The 18,736-nt window shown below is 38.4% G+C and overlaps 1 protein-coding gene across 10 annotated transcripts in view; it reads right to left on the minus strand.

Annotated features, from left to right (window-relative positions):
- The window catches only part of akna (AT-hook transcription factor), a 68,402-nt gene that overhangs the window by 26,326 nt on the left and 23,340 nt on the right, over positions 1 to 18,736 (minus strand). For 8 of the 10 annotated variants that reach the window (XR_009823671.1, XR_009823668.1, XR_009823670.1 and 5 more), the window contains 11 exons: positions 15,508 to 15,960; positions 13,225 to 13,843; positions 12,821 to 13,124; positions 12,516 to 12,590; positions 8,324 to 8,477; positions 8,017 to 8,132; positions 7,889 to 7,936; positions 7,710 to 7,813; positions 4,007 to 4,139; positions 982 to 1,109; positions 725 to 881 (listed from right to left, as the gene is read on the minus strand). Coding sequence is in view for 5 of the 10 variants with exons in the window: in XM_062031545.1 (XP_061887529.1) it covers positions 725 to 881; positions 982 to 1,109; positions 4,007 to 4,139; positions 7,710 to 7,813; positions 7,889 to 7,936; positions 8,017 to 8,132; positions 8,324 to 8,477; positions 12,516 to 12,590; positions 12,821 to 13,124; positions 13,225 to 13,843; positions 15,508 to 15,841 (2,172 nt within the window). In the remaining 5 variants the exon portion in view is untranslated. Of the gene's footprint in view, positions 1 to 724; positions 882 to 981; positions 1,110 to 4,006; positions 4,140 to 7,709; positions 7,814 to 7,888; positions 7,937 to 8,016; positions 8,133 to 8,323; positions 8,478 to 12,515; positions 12,591 to 12,820; positions 13,125 to 13,224; positions 13,844 to 15,507; positions 15,961 to 16,350; positions 16,411 to 18,736 lie in introns of those variants that run through there. The other 2 variants (XM_062031546.1, XM_062031549.1) reach the window with 2 other exon arrangements.

Below are 18,736 nucleotides of genomic sequence, written 5' to 3' on the forward strand. Positions count from 1 at the left end.
ATCTCTGACATGTTAGAGCCATAGGAACCATCTCAAGCTCTGAGAACTTCAGGGAGCGGTCTCCTGCTGGTGCCTAGAGTCAGGACTAAACATGGTAAAATTGTGTTTCAGTTTTGTGCTCCTAAAATCTAAAATAGTCTTCCTGAAGATGTGAGAGGGGCCTCAATGTTGGCAATGTTCAAATCCAGCTTGAAAACACTTAATTGTGCATATGACGAATTAAAGTATTTTATCTAAAGTATTTGATTAATTTAAATTTGAATTAATTAATTATGATTGTTTTTATGATGATTGTAATTTCTGATTTTAATTTGAAATCCGATTTTATACTTTTTATTTTAATTTTCATTTTTTGTAAAGGACTTTAAATTGCTTTGTATACCAATTGTGCGCTATAAATAAACTTGCCTAATTGAGCAGAACAAAGATAGTGTAACGACAAGATTGTTTTGTAATATTGCCATTAACAACTCTAGTGTTGTTGAATATACTGTACCTCACTGTACTGTAAGTGTAATCGATGGATAATGAAGTGTTGTGTTGCTGGTGTGGAAAAAGCGGAGAGGAAACATGTGTGTGAGTTTATACATTGTGCTGGAACTGAGCACACGCTTCAGACTCGGTGACCATCTGTTTGGATGCTTCACAAATAGTTACTGGTTACTACCGTTTGTCTGCAGCTGTGCCCTTATGGTACATGCTAGTAAGCATTTCTATAGCTGACCTGATAAAAAGCTCTCCTGATCTCATTGTGTGGTTTGGACCACTTCTTCTCAGATGCAGTAATGTCTCCAAGACTGCTCAAACTGCTGCTGCAGGAGTTCTCAATCTTCTTTCTCCTCCTGTCATTAGCAGGGTGACTGACAGGTGTGGTGGAAGTCCTGTACAACATACATAAAAGAACAGTATAACACTGGATGATGAATGAGGACAACAAATTATGCAAAATAAAAACCCAAACATACAAAAAAGTGTACATACTGATTCACGTTTACTGCTTGCTTTTCACATTTTTGGTTGAGGTGAGCAGAATTCAGGTTCAAATCAGTTCCTTTTGTCTCATCACTGCTGCTTTCAGTAATCTCTGTTGGATCAATCATATGTTGGTTCTGGAAGGAAAGACAAATGTGTAATGAGAACATCATACACACATAAAGTACCGTATTTTTCGGAGTATAAGTCGCTCCGGAGTATAAGCTGCACCGTCCGAAAATGCATAATAAAGAAGGAAAAAAACATATAAGTCACACTGGAGTATAAGTCGCATTTTTTGGGGAAATGTATTTGATAAAACCCAACACCAAGAATAGACATTTGAAAGGCAATTTAAAATAAATAAAGAATAGTGAACAACAGGCTGAATAAGTGTACGTTATATGACGCATAAATAACCAACTGAGAACGTGCCTGGTATGTTAACGTAACATATTATGGTAAGAGTCATTCAAATAACTATAACATATAGAACATGCTATACGTTTACCAAACAATCTGTCACTCCTAATCGCTAAATCCCATGAAATCTTATACGTCTAGTCTTACGTGAATGAGCTAAATAATATTATTTGATATTTTACGGTAATGTGTTAATAATTTCACACATAAATCGCTCCTGAGTAAAAGTCGCACCCCCGGCCAAACTATGAAAAAAACTGCGACTTATAGTCCGAAAAATACAGTATATTCATACAGTTACCAAACACTAAAAACTTTAGAAGAAATAGTTTTATTGTATCTTCTCAATAGGTACTGTGGAGTAGTCAGCGTACCGTTTGTTTAGCAGCAACTTACATGATTCATATTGGCTGATAAAAAATTACTCAACACAAGCCAAAGTCGACATAGCACACAAGTGAGTACACTCTGTACATGTACCTCCTGATTACTTCGCAGTCATGTTTACAGCGTGGGATTCTTTGTTTCAGCCTTTGATACCCAGGCCGGGGGTCGGCAACCCAAAATGTTGAAAGAGCCATATAGGACCAAATATAAAAAATAAAAATCTGTGTGGAGCCGCAAAAACTTAAAAACCTTATATAAGTCTTATAATGAAGGCAACACATGATGTAAGTGTCTATATTAGCTATAATAGCCTACTATCAAAGGCTGACGCAAACCTTCGTTGACAGAAATGTTGCATTTTAATTTTTATTCTATACATTTTTGCAACATTGGAAATCATTATTAAAATGGAGGGTTCTCACAGGATAAGATAACTTCTGGAAATTACTGGCTCAGAATGGCCAAAGGTATAGGTGTGTGTGTCCAAGCTTAAGGAAACGGCAGGCTGTGTTCTTCTAATGGATTTATTACAATCTTTGCAAGCTGGGTAACGTTTGCTGTAGTCTGGAACAACATGGCACACAAACAACTATGAAAAATGCAGCCAATATTACATATATAAAACGTTTGGTGGACAAAATGAGACAAAGAAGGAGTAGCATAAATCATGTATTTCTGTGGCAGCATCTGAAAAAGTTGTACATGTAAACAAACTACGATGAGTTCAAGGATCGCTGAAATTAGTAGGACAAAACGGTGCTTGCCAAATACTCTCGTCAGCGAAGCATGTTTTTAATATAAAAATTAAGAAGGTTTGTGTCATGTTTGTCCTCTTACAGAAAATATATTAAAACAAAAAATATATATTTTTCTTCATCTTTTTCCATTTTCACTCATCTCTTAAAGAGGTCCAGGGAGCCACTAGGGCGGCGCTAAAGAGCCGCGGGTTACTGACCCCCGACCTAGGCAAACCAGTTTGTCACATGCATATGGCCCTAATCTCCCGTTTGTGCTCAAGTGTTTTTCTACGGGATTAAAGTTACGCACGTTTTTCTTCTTCGTATTCTCCCATGCAGCCTGTGGACACTCACATTGTATGAGTTTGGGAAAAGTGCTTAAGTCATGAAGGAAAACGGGCTTATTACCAATGACGCAGACTTTGCCGTCACGCCTTTTTTTTGAAAATCATGGAATATGACGTTTTACTATCACTTGTGAGTCTGAATGAAAAATATAACACTTAAATTTGATAGTTGCATGTTGGCTTCAACGTTCAACAAAAATCGTACATTGAATGTCCCAGGATGTCCAAACACGGCTCATAGGCGCGGTTGTCTTCCGCTGTTGTTGCTTTTTTCTTCTCTTCCACTCAAGCAGACAAGACAATGATGTGTATTTAGATTTTTGATAGTTAATAACTGAATAATACAGAGAGGCATTATTTCGTTTTTTACCTCATCTTAATGGATGTTTGCAGGTGTCTTAATTGAATCGATCAGAATAAATTTGATAGCTTTCTAGAAGTTTTTTTTAAAATAATTGTATTACGTGTGGTGTACACTGCATTCAAACTTTAGGAGCAATATACTGTTTCACCTTCCAGGGGTGCTGGACTGATTGCAGCCTCAGAGGCACATAAGAACAAAAGTACTTAAGTCAATGGGAGAATGTGTGGATTGAACAAATTTGTTAGCAGCAATTGCTATAAAACGGGAAAGGTGTAGGATAAAAAAAACAAAGTTTTTTTCCTATTCCTTTTTCAACATGTTGAAATGTGAAACTGTAAATATGTAATGTAGCACATTGTAATTGTATGCACGTTTGAAATGTTTTTATACCAAAACCACAACTTTTGCCAATTTTTTCTGTCATACATCTATATGAAAAGTGTTGGCATCCGAAAAGCGAAGTACCGCTGTCATTTTAAAATGACAATCCACCCAAAGCCATATGTTCTGTGGACTAGAGATCGGCGATATATCCTAAAATCTACTTAGTGGCTGCGGCTTATATACCAGTACACGCTATAGTCCGGAAAATACGGTATATTGTAGGCCGTACTTATATCATGTATATTGTCTATATCCCACCACGCTACTGGGGAAAAATATAATATAAATAGTATATCTATCTCACATAAATAATTTTAAATTTGGCAAAAAAACACAAAAACTTACAACAGTTTAAATATGCCTCATTCTGGGGGGAAGAGAAATGATGTTACCTCTGAGTGCGAACCATCAGAAGATGATTTGGTGGCGGTAAAAGGAGGATGACCGACATCAGCTCTCTGTTCCACCTTCTCCTTCAGCGCGTCCAGATGCAGCCCACACTGATAGATGAACTCCTCCAGTTCTCTAATATACACATAGGAATGTCAAATAGTGGGGACACTTTATGATTTCTTAACCATTCTTCTTTCAGGGCGGAATGACTCATACATCATTAATCATGATTTTTAAAAACACAAGAATTGGATGCACACGTTTGAATTTATTTTGGATTTTTTAAATTAAGTTACCAAGAATTGAAAATAGGAGTTTTCCGATCAGTGTTTTATGCTGCCAGTTTCAATCGTTCATGAGTGGGATGGACCGATAATAATCACTTGTATTGAAATGTTTTAGTGTATTTATAGTGAGTGCTACTTACAGTGTAACAATATTAACACAATATTTAAAGAATGATCCATTTCCTCTAAACCCTTCTAAACAATGCCAAAGTGTCGTAAAGTTCAATGTGTTTGGACGTGAGCTTGCATGCAGTTTTGGATGCCTTTAAACACTGTGTGTTGCAATCTTTTTAACAATAAGCCATTTGTGATGTCACAGCACTTTCAGTTCATGCTCTCTGCCAGACCCTTCCTCTCTGCTCTGCTCATTTATGCTATTGCCTGGAGCCTCCAGTATTATTCCTTCTTGTTTTATGCTCTTCCGCCTGCTCTGATGTCTATAAAATAAATACTTCCATGTTTATTTGTCCACGACATTTTACACAGGACTGTTCTGTCAGCATGGACAAGTACAGTACGTACAAATTGGTATAGTGGCTAAACTCTGGCAAAAAAGACAAAATCATTGCGAAATTACAACTAAGTACAACTTGGTCTATCGGCTAAACTCTGGCGAAAAAAACAAGAATACTGCAAAATTACAACTTGGTTTGAGAAAACACAAGATAAGCTTTGATAAAGTATTATTTTCCATCTAATCTTTACATGTCCATAATAATGTAAGTGACGAGCGACATGCAGTGACGAATGCAGGGCTCGAATTTACCCAAGGCAACCACGGCACGTGAGATGACCTTAGAATGGTTATCCGTGATTATCCAGGGTGTCTTATATGGGTCGGATGAGAGTGCATTATTCTAGTCTTGACAACCATATGTCCACTGTGTTTATACAGACGGTTTATAAAGACAAACACAAACGTCACAATCCATCCACAAACAAACCGGTCATAGCTTTCTCGACTCTTATAATTTTCAAAATCTTTCAAAGTGTAAAATGGGCTGCGTTGAAAAATTAAGTACTTCACCAAGTATAAAACATCGAGGAAGATGTCAGGATCTCTACTCCACTCAGATTTGTCGATCTGGTAAAGATCCTTACATCCAATTACGGCTTGTTTTCTCCTTGTACCGAGTAAGGGAATTCTTATGTAGTGACTCGCAGTATTTCACTATCATACCTCAGGCCGTGCAATATTATTTTCCACTGAATACTGCGGAGATATCACCTGTGCATTGAGTAGCACTATTGCTCGGTAAACAAAACCTACCAATTTGGCTGCCAGCAATGCATTGTGGGATACTTTAGCAAAAATAAACAACAAAGCCCTCTATTCCCTTGCACATCCTTCCTGCCGTTAAGGTCGTTATATTACGAACACCAGTAACGCCACACGATGGGCCCCCAAAGCTGAAGAAGATTGACCCGGACATTGAAAAAGGAAAAACTTGCTGCACAAAACAGAACGGAAAAAGAATTTGGCCGGGTGGCTGGGTATATATACACACACACAAATAGAAAGCTTGGGCCCCCGGAAAAATTATTTTAACTCAATGTGGCCCCTAAGTAAAAAAGTTTGGGGTGTCACTGCCACTGTCGCTGCCACTACGCTAATTAAGGAGTCACGGGTAGGACCTGATATTCAGCTGGGAACGAGTTAAACAAATAATCACAAGACATATGACCATTAACCACAACACGATTTATATTCCCACATTCTATTAATTTACATTTTTGATATTACCATTATTATTGAATATGCCTGTAAGAGTTCATAATACTTAATAAATGCATGACATAATACGTATATATACAATTTTTTCCCAGCTGAGCACAAGTTAATTGTGACTGGCAATATTTATATATATGGATGGATCCCTGCGGCCATTACAATTGGAGATGTCCGATAATGGCTTTTTTGCCGATATTCTGATATTGTCCAACTCTTAATTACCGATACGATATCAACCGATACCGATATATACAGTCGTGGAATTAACACATTATTATGCCTAATTTTGTTGGGATGCCCCGCTGGATGCATTAAACAATGTAACAAGGTTTTCCAAAATAAATCAACTCAAGTTATGGAAAAAAATGTCAACATGGCACTGCCATATTTATTATTGAAGTCACAAAGTGCATAATTTTTTTTAACATGCCTCAAAACAGCAGCTTGGAATTTGGGACATGCTCTCCCTGAAAGAGCATGAGAAGGTTGAGGTGGGCGGGGTTGAGTTTGGGGGGGTAGGGGTAGCGGGGGGGTGTATATTGTAGCGTCCCGGAAGAGTTAATGCTGCAAGGGGTTCTGGGTATTTGTCCTGTTGTGTTTATGTTGTGTTACGGTGCGGATGTTCTCCCGAAATGTGTTTGTCATTCTTATTTGGTGTGGGTTTGCAGTGTGGTGCATATTTGTAACAGTGTTAAAGTTGTTTATACGGACACCCTCAGTGTAACCTATATGGCTGTTGACCAAGTAGGCCTTATATTCACTTGTGTGTGTTAAAAGCCGTAGATATTATATGATTGGGCCGGCACGCAAAGGCAGTGCCTTCAAGGTTTATTGGCCCTCTGCACTTCTCTCTACTTCCGTGTACGCAGCGACATTTGAAAAAGTCTTACATTTTCAATCATTTTTTTCATTTATTTATTTATTTCAGGTAATGACATAAAAAAGTACAAAGTTGACAACACATAAAAATATAAATTAATAAAGTGCAAAAGGTAATGTATAGTATGCAATGCATGATTGTCCAGTTTTGCCTGAAAGGGAGTGGGAAGAAGATAATTTATTTAATCCCACCCCCAGTTCTCCATTCAGTGATTATTCACATGAGTTTCACTCTTACTTTGTTCAAGGATTATAATACAGAAGTTGTATCATAGTGGCATTACCACAGGTAACAATAATTATTACACTGTAACAATAATTTGTATCAACAATGTAGGAATAATGAATATACCAACAATGGTAATAGACAACGTAGCAATAATGGTAATAGACAACATAGCAATAATGGTAAGGAAACATTGAGCACAGGTTATCACTTTGAGACAGAGTATAGCAGCAGGTCAAATTAAAGACCCTCATCTCTATATTTGAACCAGACCCCATGTTTGTATTATAGTTTAAATCGATTAATAGTTTGGCATTGCTTGTGTTGTAAGTCCAGTTTGTTCCATAGTTTTACTCCGCATACAGACACACAAAAACGTTTACGAGTGGTTTGAGCTCTCGGCAATAAGAAATAAGAAAATAAGAATTTGACTTTTTGGAACCGATACCGATAATTTTGAAACCGATACCGATAATTTCCGATATTACATTTTAAAGCATTTATCGGCCGATAATACCGGCAGTCCGATATTATCGGACATCATTAATTACAATATATTAAAACTCAAATTGTCTTACCGATTAGGGTCAAAACGGCCACTTGCTGTTCCTTCCTTTTCTTTTTTGGCCAACAGGTATCCCTTTTCTAAAGAGTCCAGTCCTTCATAAAGTGTTGAGAGACCCTAAAGAGCAGTAAAAATTCTTGATTGTTGTGGCCTGCAAAATTTCAGTAAAAATTACAAACTTGTTGGTCTTACCGTCACCTTTGGTATTTTGCTCCTCAGCTGCTCCTCAAAACGCTGCAGCTGCATGGATCAAGACAGCACATTATGACATCAAGTGAGGATTTTAGGCATTAGTCCCATAAAACGAAGAGTTTGCCAACCTGCTGGAGGAGTCCGTCGGCCTGAGCGTAGAGCGTACTGGCCACTTGCGGACCTCCCTGGAAATCGGAGATATTTGAGATGGAGGCAGATAAAGACGATAGGCCACAGGTAGATCCTGTTCAGTACACAGATTTGCAAAGGAAGCAGTCAGTCCTGACAATTTGGAGCTTACTTAAAGTTCAATACTGGTCAAAATCCAGTGGCCTTTTTTTGGCATGCATTATTTATAGAGCGGACACATGCTGTAACTTTTTAGTTAGTGTGATAGATGAGATAAGAGGCTAATGCTAAATATAATGAATGTACTTTGGCTACTGGGTTCGTTGGAAGGTGGGGAACCGGGGCTGGGCTGCGCTCTCTGAGCCTGAGGAAACTCCAGTCTCATAATTTTTGAGGGCTCAATATGAAATCCTGATGGGTCAAAATGAGCAGGCCTGGGTTGGTCGGAGTGTAGTTTAACCTAGTGGAAATATAAAAAAAAAAAAATGTCATTCACAATAAAACGCGTATAATATCAGAACAGTATTTGTTTTCTAGTTTTTATTTAAACCGTGCGCTTTTTGTGGTTAAGGTTACAAGTAATACTTCAAACATTGATAACAAACTCATAAATCATGTGATTTAATGTAATTAAGAACAAAAAATAACCCTCAAAACATCTCAACTTTTATCTCTACTCACGAAAAATCTGCTGCAAATTCAAGCCTTTAATGTCACAACAATCACAAAAATCTTCAAAACCCATAGGGTGTCACACTTTCTGTGCAATTTGATTTATTTGTTGTTTTTCTAATCAGAATCAGAATCAGAATCAGAAATACTTTATTAATCCCCGAGGGGATTTTTTTAATTTTCAGCACAATCCCATTCAAGAGCAGACAAACATTACAGGGAGAAAGAACAGGATCACTGACGGGCCTGCCAACTTCCGGCGCTCCTTACAAAAAAGGTGAGAAGCAGGTAAACGCCGAGTGGTGGGGTGGGGGGGTGTATGGGTTGTAGGGTGAGAAAAAAAAAAAAGGGGGGGGGTGAGAAAAAAAATTCAGGCTAAGCCTGGGCCCTGGAAAAAGTGTCCAGACTGAGGCCAAGGGGAAAAAAAAGTCATAGCCATAAGCCATAAGCATGTGTGTAAGAGGGTAACATCAAACATCACAGAACACAATGGACATTAAAGATATTAAAAGAGCAGAGCTGATGCAACCAGCCATTTCTACATACAGCTACAAAAGTAAAACAAAGACATATACACTGTGATGGCCTCTGCAGTGTTCCACGCCATCGTCTGCTGGGCACAGGGAGCATAGCCAGAGACAGGAGTGGACCCAACAAAGCAACCAAGAGAGCAGACTTCACCCTCGGCCGCCCACTAACTCTCGGCCGGTGTCCAGTCCAGTTCTAATGCTCCCCGATAATTTGAAATCTAACCATGGAGGCATGACGAAGATATTTATAAAACAATCTTTTCTGCTTTCATACTTCCAGCAAACTAACTGTTTGAAATATGCTCCATTTGTGATGTTTCTCCCATTGGTGACATATACCTCCATATAAGATAAAGTTTTACCCAAAGAACATTGCGCGAGTCCGCCATGGTAGTCCGACGCTGTAGTGAATAAGTTCCTTCTTTTTCTCCATCCTCTTGTTGTGGGGCAGACTGGCTCGTACATGCACATGCATCCTCCGCTGTTGCCATTTCTTATACAAAGTAACATATAGTTGTAACTTATATCTGTCAGTATACTCGATATGGAAGCGCTAAAAACTACAACATGGCTGACGGGGAGAAGACACGTGGAGGCACGTAAATAAGACCGCCCACAAAACGGTGCACCCTTAAGCGATGGTCAGAAAGCCGTTTGAAGATGGTCTTTAAAACATAATCTATGCAAAATGTATACTAAAGAACCACCATTATTTGTTATGTAGACCACAAGTAAGTGTACTGAATGTAGAAAACAAAACCATAATATGATCCCTTGAAGGTGAGCTTATTTTGGAGTGATAATACTGTCCGAATTGGTGTATAGTGAATAAAATGTATTCGTTTCCTCCTCTTTATTAATATTACATTATCATGTCACCATCACTGTTAAATGTTTTGCTCATAGCATATATTATAATTTAATAAGAATCGGAACAGTCTAGTTGCAATGGATTCCATGCAAGCAAACAACGACTTGTAAATATTTATGACATAAATATTCACAGGCAATGCTCCTTTTTGTTTAGATACATTAACTTTATTTTAACACAGTGACCAATAAACATGCATAAAAGCAGATATGTTCGAACTGGACTCTGCACTCTGTGAGGCAGACGTGCTAACTAAGCCTGGGCTGATAGTAAATAAATTGATGAATCAACGATAAATGAATATGAACTCCACAAATGACCATCTCCAGTTTTTTCCTCTCTCACTTTAGAACAGGGTACAAGAGGGTTCACTTTTTCATCACTCTGAACACTTAAGTGTGATCATTCAATCGCAGAATTAAATGAATAGAGTGAATCCTCTTGTCAGTCATCCACAATCTGTGGGCAGAGGTGGGACCGTAAGTTTACACAATATGATGCATGGATAGAAAGCCCCGCTGCTCGCTAGTGGGAAGCACTGGAAAGTACCACAAAATGATGATTGCAAAACCAAATGTCCTGTGTGGGAATATTTCAGCTTCAAAATAAATGATCAAGATGAGCCCATCAACACGGACAATCAAGCAAATGCCCTATTTGCTGGAAAGTGATAACGATAACAAAAATACACTTGACAGTTTTTCAAATTTGGGGAAAATTCTGCACTTCAAGATATTCAATATCTACTGAAGTTCAATTTATGCTAACAGAAATTGAGAGTCCATTAAATGTGTATTATTTGTTTACTTGTTTTGATAATTGAAAATGTATTAACCTTTCAAATACAATGGTAAACAAAGACTGAGAAATAAAAGTTTATTGCTTATCAAAAGGAATATTTTCGTTATTATTACTACATTCGTGCTTAAAGGCCTACTGAAACCCACTACTACAGACCATGCAGTCTGATAGTTTATATATCAATGATGAAATCTTAACATTGCAACACATGCCAATACACATGCCAATACGGCCGGATTAACTTATAAAGGGCAATTTTAAATTTCCCGCTAAACTTCCGGTTGAAAACGTCTATGTATGATGACGTATGCGCGTGACGTCAATCATTGAAACGGAAGTATTGGTACACCATTGAATCCAATACAAAAAGCTCTGTTTTCATCTCAAAATTCCACAGTATTCTGGACATCTGTGTTGGTGAATCTTTTGCAATTTGTTTAATGAACAATGAAGCAAAGAAGAAAGCTGTAGGTGGGATCGGTGTATTAGCGGCTGGCTGTAGCAACACAACCAGGAGGACTTTGACTTGGATAGCAGACGCGCTAGCCGACGCTAGCTGCCGACCGCACGGATGATCGGGTGAAGTCCTTCGTCCTTCCTTCGATCGCTGGAACGCAGGTGAGCACGGTTGTTGATGAGCAGATGAGGGCTGGCTGCCGTAGGTGGATAGCTAATGTTTTTATTATCATAGCTCTGTGAGGTCCCGTTGCTAAGTTAGCTTTAATGGCGTCGTTAGCAACAGCATTGTTAAGCTTCGCCAAGCTGGGAATTATTAACCGTGTATTTACATGTCCATGGTTTAATAGTATTGTTGATCTTCTGTCTATCCTTCCAGTCAGGGATTTATTTATTTTGTTTCTATCTGCATTTGAGCCCGATGCTATCACGCTAGCTCAGTAGCTAAAGAGCTTCGCCGATGTATTGTCGTGGAGATAAAAGTCACTGTGAATGTCCATTTCGCGTTCTCGACTCTCATTTTCAAGAGGATATAGTATCCGAGGTGGTTTAAAATACACATCCGTGATCCACAATAGAAAAAGGAGAAAGTGTGGAATCCAATGAACCCTTGTACCTAAGTTACGGTCAGAGCGAAAAAAGATACGTCCTGCGCTGCACTGTAGTCCTTCACTCTCACTTTCCTCATCCATGAATCTTTCATCCTCGCTCAAATTAATGGGGTAATCGTCGCTTTCTCGGTCCGAATCTCTCTCACTGCATTGTAACAATGGGGAATTGTGAGGAGTCCTTCAACCTGTGACGTCACGCTACTTCCGGTATAGGCAAGGCTTTTCTTTTTATCGTCATTGTTCTCTACTAAATCCTTTCAGCAAAAATATGGCAATATTGCGAAATGATCAAGTACGACACATTGTTTAAATAAAAAAAATTCATTTTAGTAGGCCTTTAATTTGGTCTCAAAAATAATGCAGTCAAAAATAATGTTTATTATTATTTATCTGCAATTATTTGTGGGACAATATATCCTTTATAAACATTTATTTTATCAGCCTAGGCCTAGGGCTAACCATTACCACACCATGTTCTTATTTACTTTTTATTTTTATTTTTAAATACGACTCGCTGATCATACAGCAGGTGTCACTGTGGTTCAAGATGAACTAACCTTGGCTTCCAGACGTAGACGGTCAATGGTGTTCCCTGCCTCAGCATATTTAGTCAGCAGTCTGTTATAGTCCTCCTGCAGCCAAAGGATGGAGGGAAAGGATGGTGAAAATGACACACTGCATCCTCTGCAGTGGAAATTTGTGGTGTTTTGTATAACAGAATGTCCAATGCAAATGATGCTGTTTTTTAGAAGACAAGTCATTTCAGATGACATTTCCTCTAGAACATGTCTACACGTTTCATTTGACTTAATAGTATTTAATAATAATTCCAATTCTAACGGCTGTGTTTACAAAGCAATACCTGCAGCTGTTCAGCCAAGATATGGGCCTTGTGTTGACATCGAAACTCCTGAGGTACCGTGGAGCTTGGAGAACCGGTTGATGTACTTTTATTATAGTCTGACAGAGTTTGAGATCCATCAGTCGTGTTCAGTAGCACTTCTTTCACAATGTCAGCAGGAGATTTAAAGACAACAGGCGTCAAGCAATTTGGAGAATTGTTGGTGGACCATCTGCTCTTTGGTGGCTTGTAATCCCCTTTAGGGAACGAGACCCTCGGCTTTACCTTAGATAAATCTGGTATCGCGTGGCTAGGGTAGCCTTTTCTGTAAAAAAAAATGTAGTTCATAGTTATTTTTTGTAGACAATGAGCACCATTTTTCAAGTTTAACAAATAATTTAAGGAGTTTACAAGAAGACTGTCACCTTGATTCATTATCTCTTCTTGGAGACTGGAAGCGGTCCTTTGATGGTGACCTTTGCCTGGGTGAGAAAGTGAGCTTTTTAAGACCCTTATTTGAATGCTCATTGACAGTACTGTGCTGATATTCCGAAATAGTTGTGTCTTCAAATTCTTCTTCTTCTTTTTTAGACTTTTGCTGATGGTGACGAGGACTGGACACGCAGCTCATTGCGCTGTTTGTTTCAAGAGGACTATCTGGAAATTCCTTATCTGGAATGGTTTCACTGTCAATTCCTGCAGCCACAGTACTTTCTTCAGCAGTAAAAGGGCACAGGTGGGAGGAAAGGAGGAGAGTGGGGCATGATAACGTCTGGTATGTTAGACATTGAGGTTTGCAGTCGCCATTAGCTTCCAGGAACAAAAATGGCGACTCAAAACATTGGTTCTCTGACGTTTCTTTATCATTACTCACTGTCTCCTTGCGGAAAACTCTCTCACCCTCTCCTAACCTATTTTTTCCCTCTTGAGCCTTGCCTATGCATGTGTCTTCCTCTGTACTCTGCACTTCTTTTGTCATCTTCTTGTCTTTTTCCTCGTCTTCATGATCACTTTGTTGTCTTAAGATACAGACTTCATCATCATCTGAAAGAATTGACACATTTGAGAGAGGAGAATAAGTTAGGCAGTGTATTGATTTGACCTTATATCTAAACTACCACTATTCTATTTTTCAAGTGCTGGTTCAGGCATTGTTTTAAAAGTACTAGTATCGGTTAAAATGCAAACGATATCTATCCCTACTAAAAAGTGTCCGCTGAAAGCAGCTGCATCTCACAGTTAGAGGGCTGCTCGTATTTGAAAGAGCCGTGTATAATATCGTACAAAATGGCCGTGATTGACAACCATGACAGCCAATTAGGTATGTAATGATAACGGTGTTATATAATAAATCACAGTACTATTCCCAGCGGTTAGTATTACTGTTTCAACCAAAAATTAGTCGCAAAACCGTGATTGATAACCGCACTTCCATAAACTCAAGGGCTGGTGATATTGCTTATTTATCAATGCTAATCTGAATGCAAGAGACATTAACATCCTTCTCCATTAAGAAATAATACACCCAAATATAAACTTGAATAAACAGATTACTGTATGGACAACTAAGATATTCAATTGTGCAAAGTGACCCTACAAGATGTGCTCTCTCAGTTGAATGGTAGCTGTGAAGAGCCATACATACATAGACGTCGGACAGGTCTACGGCAGGAAGTGAACCCGCAATACATCACATAATCCAAACGTGCAACCCCAGTTTTGCCTTTATCATCAACATGTTTTATAGTGTCACTGTTTTAATTTATTTTTTAAATAAAACTCGGTTTGAAGTCTTTAATGTGTGTAAAAGTACTTTGTGAGCACGATCAACAAAACCGTGGTAATAATGTTAACCGTGATTATTTTAGGTCACAATAATAGTGATATGAAATTTTCATAACGTAACATTTCTACACCCAATGAAAAACAACATTTGATTTGGTCTGTGCGGAAATGTTATACAAAGTGTAACTTCTATTTGCGACCAATATAGTAATATTGGTTGATACTAATATTGATCCGATACGATAAGAGCAGGAATCATACAAACTTGTATTGTTTTGTAGTATAGACTGTTTGGTCAAAAGAAATTCGTCAAACAGAGAACAGTAGTAGGTATGAAAAACATTAACCTTTTTAATGTTAACCATCGTGCATGAACTTATGTTGTCTTTAAGTTGAAGTGGAGTCGTAATTGTTTTTTGGCGACAACTGGTGGCCACAATAATTTACAAAGTTCATAACGTGGTTTAAGTGAATGATTATTGAATGATTATTATTTACTTTCTAGTACACTTCTGCCTTGGAAACTTTGTATATGTAAGTAATATGTAACTATAATTATTTGATATTTGTTTATATTGACAAATGTGCTGTTTTAGACTGCAATATTGTTCAATAAAAAACACTTAATAGATATGTCTAGCTTGTGTGCTAATCTGTTGTGTAGCTGCTAGCTCCCAGTAGCCCAAGGCTGTACGATGTGACAAATCCATTCGCATTTGCGACTAAAAGTAGATCGCACGACTGGAAAAAATAAATAAAAATAGAACTCACGCCGTTGCTAAAACAATAAAGTTAATGCTGTCCCAAAACCTATGGACATTTAAAATATTAGGAAACAGATTTCCACTGTTCCATTAACCGGAACGTTTACAATCATGATTGTTTGGACACTGATTGCTTAAGTCTGCATGGAGATTGCTTACCGTTTGCCAGTAGGTCTATATTCTCTAGATGATCATTTAGGATAGAAATCTGCTCCTCGGGAAGCACATCTATCTCGTACCCATCAAGGTCCTCTGGGCTGGGAGGTACTGGAGAGAAAGCTGGATGACATTCTGTAATTCCATTGTCCTCATGCGTCTCATCCACCAGTTCGTCTGTCAGTCTAATGATACCATTGTCGTCCATCTGGCTAAAAAAGTTGCAATCTTGTTCATCTGTGTCATCCTCAGACATTAAAGAGCTTGCGGGTGAGATGCGCGCAGGTGCTGGGGTCCAGGACAGGACCCCTACTTTGGTGTTCTTTATTGTCTCCATTTACTTCTCTGCGAGTTATGACTCAGTTTTGACCTGAGAAAATGTCCCAGGTTTGTGCTTTGAGTCACATTAGTCAGCTGGTGCAAGTCCAGATGTGCAGATGAAGTCCAACGTCGACTCTGGAACATTAGGTTAGGTTAGGTTACTTAATTAGTACCCGAGGGTAAACTTGTTTTGCAGCCAGCAAGATCAGGACATCCATTTAAACATACAGAGAAAGTAACATCTCAGATATGCAATACAAAGACCTACCACATAACAAGCATCACAAACATTGCCAAGATCACTAAATAGTACATGTACTCAAAGTTCCCCATAAAAAGGATAAAACATATAAAATCCCAATCAGATAAGATTTGGGACAAGCCAGAATAAAACACCATAATAAAACAATACATAATACAATTATAAATAAAAGAATAAATGGCACTAAAATAAATTTAGGCAAAAATAGGTACTACAGCTTATTTAGTTCTGTGATGGCAGATGGGACAAAACTACATCTGTACCTTTTTGTTTTGCCTCTTGGGACTAAAAACCTCCGTCCAGATGGGAGAAGCTGAAAATAACTGTGCAGGTAGTGAGATACATCAGTTAAAATGGAGGAAGCTATCCTCACTACCTGGTTGTTGTAGAGGGTGGCTGAAGACAACTGAGACTCACCAATTAATTTACCTGACACTTTGACAATTGGATTTAGGGAATTCTTGTCCTTTAGTGACAGGTGACTGAACCATGAGACCAGGGAGAAGGACAAAACAGATTATATAAAAGCATGGTAAAACCTGATCATGATGGTCTTCCATCCATTCATCCATTTTCTACCGCTTGTCCCCTTTTTGGGGTCGCGGGCGGTGCTGGAGCCTATCTCAGCTGCATTCGGGCGGTAGGCGGGGTTCAGCCTTGTTGTCAACATTAAAATGAGACAGTTTTCTCAGACAGTACAAACGTTGGTAAGCCTTTTTACACACCACATCAGAGTTAGCTTCAAATTTCAGTTGTTGATCAATTATAGTCCAAAGGTATTTATATTTTTCCACACATTCAATGTCCTGGTTTTTAATCAGAGTTGGCTGGTTCACATGGAGTCTCTTCCTAAAGTTGATTCACATGTCTTTTGTTTTTGAGAAGTTGAGCTGGAGGTAAGACTCATCACACCAGCGTGAAAAGTAATCAATAATGCTTTCATCTCCATTTAGCAAACTAACAATTACTGAATCATCAGCATATTTGATTATTGCTCTGTAGTCATATTTGCTTTGACATGTTTGTGTATAAAATAAATAACAGGGGAGACAACACACAACCCTGTGGTGAGCCGGTAGAAGTACCTTTCCATTAGGTTTCATATACGTGATGTAAGTATATATGTAATGTAGTAATGGGCAAATGTAAAATAACATTTAATATTTACGTATTTTGCAAATTTTAAGCATAAGCGGTACATTAATTTCAAAAACGCATCACGTTTGCTTATTTTTTTCTCCCTTCATCACTCATTTCTGCTCACTGCAGACTTTGTATGAAAGCCAACAAACATAATAAAACATCTCTTACTTTAAGAGGTCTGCTGTCATTAGGATGCCGACTGCTAGGATTTTCATATATTCCTATTTAGATGAAAAATGACCCATAATCCTTGCGAAAAAAAGGCGGGTGAAACCAAGCTCCTTTTTGTGTCGTTCTCGCCATCCCGGGTCTAAATTGGGTGTCAAAGTGTAGCAATTTGGGTGAATACGTCCTTTTTCTTCTATTATCCAGGTGAGATGCATGATTTATGATCTACAATAAAGTTTGACGAGCAAGGAAACGAGCAAGCAGCTGATCAGTCGCTATCAATAGTTTGTCTGTGTTAGCGCTTATAATAACAATATTACTAATACTTGGTTAATATTCAAATCACAAAATATAAATGGCGTATTGTTGAAGCTTTTTGGATGTTTTTTCATTGGTTTTATGGGCAAAATAGAGGACCTCCCATTGGCTCCGCTGTAAGATGACTTTTATTTACGTTTATTTACAAGTTTTAATGCACTAAAAAAAATACATCCGTCGTCATGTCTTTCATAATGATTGTGAATGATAGGCAAAATTACAAAAAGGGGCAGTTCCCCTTTAAGAAGCATGGTCCTGTTATGATGTTATCTACTGTACAAAGTTGAAACGACAAGCTAAAAATACAGTCTCATTATTAGTGATGTCCGATAATATCGGACTGCCGCTATTATCGGCCGATAAATGCTTTAAATTGTAATATCGGAAATGATCGGTATCGGTTTCAAAATTATTGTTATCGGTTTCAAAAAGTAAAATGTATGACTTTTTAAAACGCCGCTGTGTACACGGATGTAGGGGGAAGTACAGAGCGCCAATAAACCTTAAAGGGACTGCCTTTGCGTTCCGGCCCAGTCACATAAGACCTACGGCTTTTCACACACACAAGTGAATGCAAAGCATACTTGGTCAACAGCCATACAGGTCACACTGAGGGTGGTCGTATAAACAACTTTAACACTGTTACAAATATGCGCCACACTGTGAACCCACACCAAACAAGAATGACAAACACATTTCGGGAGAACATCCGCACCGTAACACAACATAAACACAACAGAACAAATACCCAGAACCCCTTGCAGCACTAACTCTTCTGGGACGCTACAATATACACCCCTCGCTGCCCTCTCAACCCCGCCCACCTCAACCTCCTCATGCTCTCTCAGGGAGAGTATGTCCCAAATTCCAAGCTGCTGTTTTGAGGCATGTTAAAAAAATACTGCACTTTGTGACTTCAATAATAAATATGGCAGTGCCATGTTGGCATTTTTTTCCATAACTTGAGTTGATTTATTTTGGAAAACCTTGTTACATTGTTTAATGCATCCAGCGGGGCAT

Source organism: Entelurus aequoreus, linkage group LG21, assembly GCF_033978785.1.
Source record: "Entelurus aequoreus isolate RoL-2023_Sb linkage group LG21, RoL_Eaeq_v1.1, whole genome shotgun sequence".
In the NCBI taxonomy this organism is placed as follows: Eukaryota; Metazoa; Chordata; class Actinopteri; order Syngnathiformes; family Syngnathidae; genus Entelurus; species Entelurus aequoreus.